The sequence below is a fragment of the Diuraphis noxia genome, unplaced genomic scaffold, assembly GCF_037042655.1.
Source record: "Diuraphis noxia isolate RWA-SAM2 unplaced genomic scaffold, SU_Dnox_SAM2 contig0003, whole genome shotgun sequence".
Lineage (NCBI taxonomy): Eukaryota > Metazoa > Arthropoda > Insecta > Hemiptera > Aphididae > Diuraphis > Diuraphis noxia.
The window spans coordinates 78,932,095-78,942,117 of record NW_028301713.1 but is presented as its reverse complement, the minus strand read 5'-3'; the positions used below and the strand labels follow the sequence as shown (position 1 = coordinate 78,942,117).

The following is a 10,023-nucleotide window of genomic DNA, read 5'->3' as shown; positions in this document are numbered from 1 at the left end:
TTTATTGTAATACTGTTATATGGACTACAATACGACGCATAGGTACACCTGCTATAATACATTTATTCAATAACATAATGCGTACAACAAATTATAATCATACACATAGAGCATCACCCTATTCATAGGCGTGCGCAGGCCTCTTTTTCAGGATATGCAGAAGGCTGACAATAGCGCGCCCTGAAAGTTATTTTAGGCTCGTAAAATTATGATTAATATGTAGGTATACACAATTCACAAATATTGAAAAAACCTACTGCTTAATTAAAAAAATATTGTAATAAATACCATTACATAATACAAAAAGTATGTATTTCGCAAATACTTGGTAGTTGATAACTGATAACTGGATGTTTCAATTTTTCAGACTCGATGTTCGCCCCTCACAGAACTTCAGGGTATGCAGCTGCATACCCTGCATACCCCCTGCGCACGCCTATGACCCTATTAGCAATAATTGTTATATACTACAGAGTAGCTAGTTAGTACACATATACTAGGTGATGATAGTTTATAGGTACCAACTTGTAAATATTACCTATTATTATCTCGTCTGTTGAAATAAAGGTGTGAACCAAAAATAAACAATAAATCGCACAACTACATTAGCTATTTTTTACGATAAAAACAGAAGCCACCGGCAAAACATAGGTTTGTGCGACCAGTGACCACTAACGGGACAATAGCAACCCTCAAATCTGCATTATTTTAATCTCCAATTCGTTATAGTATGCTGAAAAAGTGAAAAAGTCTTAACAAGCCTACCACAGCCTGCCACTATTATAGACGTATCATCGTACATTCGTGCGTGATATCGTAATCTTCTTCGCCCTAGAGATCGCGTTCTTATAACAATCGGCCGTCTGTTGGCCAACCCCTTCGCCATTTCCGCTTCTTCTTTCAACGTCATAGGATTTCCACGGCAGTCCCGATAAACGTCTCTAGCACGCCATCTTGAGGAATTTCAGAACCAATCCTCTTGGCCCGGTTGACCAGGAATTTCTTCGAAAAGATGAGGCCTATATCGGAGATCTCAGTCTCTCGCCTAGCCACCTAGCGTTCTGCTGCCCTCCCCGCATTGCCACCCCTACAAGGGCGGTAGAGCACAGTATTACACTCTGCCGTTGCCAGAGGCGCTAGGGCAGTGCATACAGTGCTCATCCGATACAGGTACCTGGTGTAGTGCTAAAAATACGCTTTTAGACAGTTTTGTGTGGGATAAATTATACCATGTTTTTAAATGTGGTGCAAATTACATAAATACGCCCAGCTACGTACATTTGTACAGTGTCATATTATATATTTTTTTATTTTATTGAGCCTCAACAACAAAGGTTAGGTATTGGCCTTAAGTAAGCATATTATATTCTGCTGTCCCAGAACGACTACCTACCTATAGCCTATAGGTAAGTCATATACTTAAAGCAGGTTTCATATAAAAGTAATAAATGGACGGTGGTAAACTCTCCCGGGTCAACATAATACGTGAACAAAATATGTAAACTCTCCAGAGATGTGTTTAAATGATGTGGCAAAAAATTATAGACTATACATACCAAACATATTTTTATTATTTACTATTAAACCTGTTTCAATGCTAACTATTGTATTTTTAAATGAAATGCAAATGTAGAGGTTTAAAAATTTAAAAGTAGACCGGACAATCGACCTACATGATGTAGGCTACATCCTAATGAATACATTTTAATCTCATCTAATTTGCCTCATCATACATAAAATTTGTTTCCATGTCATTTATTAATGTGGCTTCTGGCTAGGCGCTGGATTATTATTTATTTAATTAAGTATAAAACAATTAGAAATATACATTTATGATGTCATTAAAAAATAGTCCAATATATCAGACAGTTAAATATCACATCTTAATTCATGGTATTAACCAGCTTAAGCGATAATCCTAAGTTTAGGTAGGTGATTTATGATATCACGGACCACCTTAAAAGTTAGAATATCAAGGCTATTCTTATTTAATTATAATTTATAAGTGGGTACCTACAGTCGTATAGGATTATTACCAATTAACTATATCTATTTAAGATAAAAACTTAAATTTTACATGATAATAGTAGCTCATAACTATCATTATACTCACAAAGAACCTATGTTCTGTAGTTGTGCTATATTTAGACATTAAGTTAAATAGGTACCTATATATTCTAGACATTTTTATGATTACTTTCTACTTTAATAGATTCAGTCTATAAGTCTATAACCGATGTCATATTAAAATATTAAATCTGTTGCCTTTATAATGTAGCCATGTAACCATAAAAATATAGTCGCTAAAGTATAGCCACATTATTTTAGTAGTATTCTACTAGGTACTGTCTATGCCTCTTTGCCTCTTTGGGTAGGTATCTATAATGGGTTATCACATCTAGAGACTAGAACACTTAGGTGCCTACCTATATACTTGGTATACCTATCAACCTAACTATGTATATTAGATTCAGTAGGGCTGAGGAATTCTAGTTTTTTCATATTGTAATTAGAAAGGTCATGTGAATGATACATAAATTATAAATTATATATTTTATATCACTACCACACTAGTAAGTTAAACTAAAAATGTTATTTTGCCATTTTTAATCTTATAAATAAATAAGAATATATTCTGAAAATGTTAAGTGTAACCTAAGTAACGTTGGCCTTTTACAAATTAAAAGCTTTTTATGTGCACAGTGCACATTTAGAAAATTTAATATTTAAAAATATTATAGTAAGACACTGATTGGAGTTTAACGGTCGTTTATATATGCCTATAATATTGCGACAGTGAACAACTAGCAGGTTATGTTAATTTTTCAATTTAAAAGTTTTTATCAAGTAAATAAACTGCCTTTTTATATTTTTTTGTTTTCATATTAATTGTATATTTTTTTAAGTACCAAGACTGGCAAGACTTATTATCTATAACATTTGAGGATATTTTAACTTTTAAGAGCTTTTTTTTTGTGCACAAGTTTTCAGGTTTTCGGGTTTATAATTATTGAATGTATCAATAATTATGTATATATTGTATATTCAAAACACAATGGGTATTTGACACCCATTCGCATGGGTAAAAATTGCTCAGAAATTAGTTCTTCTATGATATTAGTTCATAAAATGAGAGAAGTAAAAGCATAGCTCCCCACCAACTAGTTTATTATTTTTAATTAAATAAAACCATGGGCACTTAATTACCGAATAAAACTGCACTCAAAATTACGATTAAAGACTGAAGTTAGTTATGCTTATGATTGTTTACTTTTATTATATGTATTTTATAATAAACAAACATTAAATATTTCTGAATCTAAACATAATAATATTGTATATGTTGATTTTAATGAATTTTTAGGTACCTTGTAATATATTTTTTTGAATTTTGAATTTTCCAATAACAATATAGCTTTTAAGAACATATGAGAGGAAATATTAAAAAATTTTAATTTCTTTTTTACCTATTTTTGGGTTAAAATAAATCTAGAATTTGTGTTATGTATACTAAATGTATAGTAAGAAGTATTAATACATAACATGTTTCTGTAACTAAAATGAATTGCTAAAATGCAATATAATATTATAAATGTATTATTATAAAAAGTTAACAATAATTAGGCTTAATATGATATACACTAAAATAATATTTACAACATATTCAATTATTTAAAAGTATCTATTTATGTTTAATGGTAGAATAAAGCTGAATTATAAATATTATTTTAAAATTCAAAATGTTTGATGATAATAAAATTGAATACTTACATAAGGTAAAGAATAATAATAAATTGTTGTCACACCTATTATCAAAAGCTTAAATTGATAACAAACAAATAATACATACACATGAATCTATTAAATACTAAAAAGTTGTTTTGCACATAAAATATTATAATTACTATTGCCAATTGGTCAAATAAGTTAGCATACATTATGAAATTAAAGAAAGTACCATTTTAATATTTTATCATACTAAATTGTTGTGATATAACAAAAATTGCTATTAATTTAGTGAAAGTCGACAGTCAAAATAAATAGTATATTTAGTATACAATTAATATGCTGTATAAAATATGTTTATTGTATCTTTTATTTTCTTCTTAAGATTTCACAAAAATACATATATTATGTATGTATTGTATATATTTAACATTAAAAACTGAATACTTATTTTGAATATTCTTTTAATCATTAAGAATTAATCCTATAATTTATAGTAGGTATAAAAATAATAATACATTTTGAACTAAAATAAGTAAAAGGTTATAATTAGTATCAAGTATATACTTTATAAGTTTACTTTAGTCTGTATAGAAAATTCAGATAATGTAAATAAATAATATACCAATATATATATATTAGAAGTGTATCATGCCGGCTTAAACTTTTTCTCTGGTGGTGGTCTCATAGATGGTGATAAAGAGTTAGTAGGTTGAGATTCTTGTTTAATATTTACGTCTTGAATCGTTTCCTGTTTTATTTCTTGTTTCACTTCTTTTTTATTTAGTTCATCTGTAAACAAATAAAAGAAGTAATTATTTTACTATTAAGCTTTGTCATGAACAAAAACCAATTGCGATCATTTTTATACTAATATACCATACAAATAATATAATAAAATAAAATCTGTATATTTTGAAATAAATTGTACGGTTATAACTTATAATTGATTATAACATTATAAAAGTAAAAAGATTTCATTTTGATTGACATTTAGAAGGTTTAAACAGAAGTTACTTTAAAAAAAGGAATTCCTTGTTTTACACAGAATACACCACCCAAATCAAACACTTTACACCTTACATAACAATTGGGTACTTGAACTATTTTGGTATAAAATGGTTTTATTAAATTGTAATGTTAAAAACTGTATTTACTTGTTTGTTGATTATTTATAGTATTTTGAGGTGTTGCAGAAAGAGCTTGAGGTAAAGGTAAAGGAAACTTTCTTGTTAATTCAACTAACAACATATCTACTCGTAATCTTTGAAATTGGGAACTAGCTTCTTCAATGTCTCTTTTGCCGGTAACCTTAACCGGAGATGGAGGAGGAGCTGTTACAGGACCAGTTGGCTGACCAGGTCTACGATTTTCCCACGAATAACCTTTAGATGGATGAAATCTAGCTAAAGAGTTAAGTTCTTCGAATGCAGTCTCTAAATGATATGCTGAAGACATCTAAAAAAAAAACCATTTTAACATACAATATATATTAAGTATGTTTATATAAGTTATACCAATATCATAGTACAAAATAAAATATGTAGAAATACACTTATGGTTATGAGTAAGCAATACATTTAGTAAGTATAGGTAAATGTACAATTAACAGTAAAGAGTTCAATTTCTTGTTGTTACAAGATATACTCCAATATTTTATTTAGTAGTATATAAGCTTACACCATAGTGGCATAGTAGAAAACAATCAATGTTGGTACAAGTTAAATTCTTTTATTTTGTTGTTTTTTAAATATTTTATTTCACCCACAATGGTTGTTTGAAATGTGAACACCTTGTATATTATAGAACATTGATTCAACAAAAATTCTACTAATAAAAACCAGTTGGTAGGTTTTTATCAGTAAGAACAATTCCCCAAAAAGATTATTATACAAATCTAATTGATATAATTTGACTATCTCGTTGTATGGGGTCTACAGACATCATTATGAATACAAGTGTACACTCTACCTATTTCAATAAAAAACCAGTAATAGCTTATTATATTTACTAACTATAAATATACAATAATATATTATAATATAATAGTTTGAGAGTATATTGGGAGTTATACCACGCATAATATTTAACTTCTATGCTTTGAGTATGTGTATCAAATACTATCATTTATAATCGAGTAGTAGAGAGCATTTGACAAGCATTCCGTAACCACCGGTAGATTGCAATCTGTGGTGGAGCGCATACACCACATACAATAAAAAAGCCTATAATTTAAGTGGACGCCACACCCGCATGTGTTGTCTTTGTCATACATGTGCGTAGCATAGCAAATTTTACGCTCAGAAAATCTCGCTTATCTCCTTCAATTTATAATTTAGAGTGAATTTACCTATTATAAAAATTAAAGGCAAGATTATTACCGGAGGCTTTTTATTATATTTTAATTTTAAACCGAGTTATGAGTATTTTTAAATATAAAAATAATTTACAATTTTAAAATACTCATTACTCGCTTTAAAATTAAAATATAATAAAAAGCCTATGAGATGCCCTCGGTAATAATCTTGCCTTTAATTTTTATAATAGGTAAATTCACTCTAAATTTTAAATTAACGGAGATAAACGTGATCTGCTGAGCGTAAAATTTGCTATGCTATGCACTTGTACGAAGGAGACAACACATGCGGGTGTGGCGTCCTCTTAATATGCCTTGAAGATGAGCTGTACACAATGCTTCTGATTTTTCACATTTTATAAAATACCTAGATAAGAGATTTCTAATACAATATATCAAAATCTTACGTACCATGTGTGAGTTAATAATTGAAAGAAGATCTGGTGCTTGATAAACTATACCAGCAACAATGTAAAAATCAGCAATTGGTGTAGAATGTGTCGGAGAATGTCTGTGTTGTTTACGTACTACATACAGAATTGGTTCTTGCACATGAAGAAGACAATACTCCAGTCCAATCATATTGCTAAAATATAACATTTATAAAGTAAACAAAACATACCTTATATTAAAACATAAGAGCTTAACTAGGTATATATAAATCATTAAGACTCATGGACAACACATCACCAAACTAAATCTGGTAACATATAATTCAATTTAAATAGGTTCCAGTCCCTATCCAAAAAATAAAATTTCCAAATACTTAACTATTTAAATAATTTAAAACATAAATAATTATTACTAGTTATTTTTATTTTTTTAATTATCCCGCGGCAACTAAGACCATTGGGAAGGGGGTAGTACTGTAGGTTCTTATGGAACTGTAGGTTAGTTTTACACATGGGTGAGAGTTTTTGGCAGAATTTCTATTAGGGCACCCGTAGGTTTCTGCCATGCCCCGGAGTGGGGGATGGCAGCACTTGTTCTCCTGACACCGTGACTTGCCCGGAGAAAAATGCCGCCCGATGGTCGAGGATCGAACCCGGTCTGGCTGAGCCACAGCCGACGCGGTAGACCACTCGGCCACCTCGTCCCCACTAGTTATTTTATAATAAGTGTCAATAATTATCATTGAGCAAGAAAAAATACATGAATTTGAGTTACATTCTTACCTCAACTGATCCATACTGAGCCGTTGCATTTTAATAGCTTCATTATTACAACTTCGATCGTAGAATGGATTACTACGTTCCGAGAAATAGTCTAGTATGTTATTAGAGTTGAGCATGGGAATCCAATTACTATCATGCCAAGAAAGACCCAAAGGGTTATCTGTGAGATAAAATGGGAAGTACAAATTAATAGGGAAAAGTAATAGTAATGACTATTGACTAATAAATTATGATTTCAATATAAATACTATATACAATCACATAATATTTTGCTATAGACTTACCAGGCAGACAACCAACTCCACGTCCTGGAAGCATTATTCAACACGTCACCTTAAACTTATGTATAACAAGAATTACACCTTCAAAAAGCTTATTAACTTTCTGAGAACACGCACATAGTACAACTACGTCCTACACTGATACAAGTTAGTTGTTCATCTGTTAAAATGTTAAATAAAACCAAATTAACATAAACTATTGCATTTGATAAAGGTTTAAAAACATAAATACAGTAAAGGTTATGACTTCAGAATTAATCAACTAATTTAAATTAACTTTAATTTATAACACTTGGCAATTGATTTTTACTAATTCATAAGAAATTAATACTATTAACCAATGATTACATCTTAGTCGGTGTTTAAATTTTTTTTTAACAATTTGATAAGGATAGCGGTGATATACTGATATACATATATTATTATCATTTATCACTATTATGATTTATGATTTATAGTCAAATAGGTAGTTCAAATTAATAAATTATTATAATATTATGTATAATATGATAGTATGATATATTATTTATATATATATTATATTGTTTTTTGATGATACTAAGCTTTGAAGCATTGTTTTTGCAATGAATATATATATTATTGTGATTAAACGTAGAAATCAAAGCGGGTGTTGAAGATTTGGAGGCCGTCTAACAGCGTATTTTAGTATTAAAATCAAATGCCACCTATGAAGTTCACCCGGGTCCCGGATTCCACAGTCATGAGACAAAAAGAGACTAGTTTTTCAATTTTTCGGCCGGTAAATCTAGCAAATTGAAACTCAAACAAATGGTAGGATACAATGGTGGCTCGTGAGGTTTACATAAGATGGATCACAAAAAAATGCATAAGATACACCTATGTAAGATGGTAAAAAATATCAATTTTGTAACATTATGATTTTATATTATATTGTTGAGATGTTACTTACCTAAAGTATTAGGTACATAACCAAATGGTCGTCTATATTATACTTACAGGCAACATTATCATCTTCCATCGTTTCGTTTGGAAAATGTATACAGTTAATCGCAGAGTAGGTATACGCGTATTCGAATACAAAATAATTGAATGTTGAGTATTATGCAAATTGTAAACACAAAATTTTGTAAGAAAACTGAACGAAAAAGACAAAAGCGACCAGAAGACCGTTACTTGTCCCATGTAGACTTTCACTACCTATTGTTGGGCTAAATTTAGTCTCTCTTCCACACTTGGCATTTAGGTCCCCCAGCTCTAATTTGATTACGTTTCCTGGTAGATTATCATAAGTATGTGCCAGTTCCTCATAGAACGCATCCTTGATATCCTCATCTTCTGTCTACGTTGGTGCATGTGAACACACTAGTACCATATTTAGAGGTTTTGTATCGACTAGTAGTACTGCTATCCTTTCTGAGATGGGATTGAACTCTTTTATGTATGGTTCTATGCACAACAAAACCGCTTCCAAAAAGGTGTCTTTCTTCCATCCCAGAGAAATAGATTATATATTTCCCCACTTTAATCTGCCCATTCCCTGACCATCTTTTCTCTTGCAAAGCGGCTACATGTATTCCATATGTTTCTAGTACATCTGTAAGATTCTGCCAAGCTCCAGTCCTAATAAGGCTCAGTGTGTTCCAGGTCGCAATCTTAATTCCAGTTTTCCAATTTCCATGTCCTAGCTTATAATTGTTTCTCCATCTCCAAATGTCATAACAAATAAATTTTTATAAGGTGGGGTTGTTAGCCCACTATGTATGCTCAACCCCCAACCTAGAGGACCAGACTACCCCGACCAATTAAAATCAGGGTAGGGCTACTGCAGAACACGTATTAAGGCACACTGGGTGATGGGGACGAAACTTTCCCTATGTATAGCTAGGAACAATAATAATAATACAGTAGAACCTCTCTAATCAGTCACCTTCATGACTGGGGGCAAAGTCGAAACGCAAAAAAGGTCGGATTATCAGAATATACAGAACATTTTTATTTACACATTACATACAAGATTATATTAGAAATGTATTATATTTTACAATACTTAGAAAAAAAGCCAGTTATAGATTTTTGTTTAGCAAATGATATTCTAGACTTAGCTAAGACAATAAGGGAAATAATAAACTAGCAATTAATTTTATATATCTTCTATAAATTGGGAAATCCAAATTGTACTTTTTAAATTACATACATAGAATTCATATCAATAATACTATGGTCAGATCAACCGGAGCGGCGGACTAGCCGAGGGCGTACGAGAGGGTTTCTACTGTACCTAGAAATAATAGTATTTAACTCTAAAGGGAGATAATTTTTGAGCTAAGAAATCTTAATTTTTGTATTGAAATGATAATACATAGACCTTAGTTTCTGCATTTAGTGGTAAGCAAACCAATGAATTATTTAAATAAAACATCAGCGAGAAACAATTTCTCACTGCGCACTACTACAAAATTTTTTTTTTAAATATATGTATAGTGTATATTGAATCATTTTATTT

The 10,023-nt window shown here is 30.5% G+C and overlaps 1 protein-coding gene across 1 annotated transcript; it reads right to left on the bottom strand.

Annotated features, from left to right (window-relative positions):
* Positions 1 to 4,066: 4,066 nt before the first annotated feature.
* On the bottom strand, positions 4,067 to 7,886 carry MED6 (mediator complex subunit 6). Its single transcript, XM_015510656.2, has 5 exons — positions 7,542 to 7,886; positions 7,258 to 7,417; positions 6,494 to 6,668; positions 4,884 to 5,184; positions 4,067 to 4,518 (listed from the first exon to the last, which is right to left on the bottom strand). The coding sequence occupies exons 1-5, from the start codon at positions 7,573 to 7,575 to the stop codon at positions 4,376 to 4,378; spliced, it is 813 nt and encodes a 270-aa protein (XP_015366142.1). The 5' UTR covers positions 7,576 to 7,886; the 3' UTR covers positions 4,067 to 4,375.
* Between the last annotated feature and the right edge of the window lie 2,137 nt (positions 7,887 to 10,023).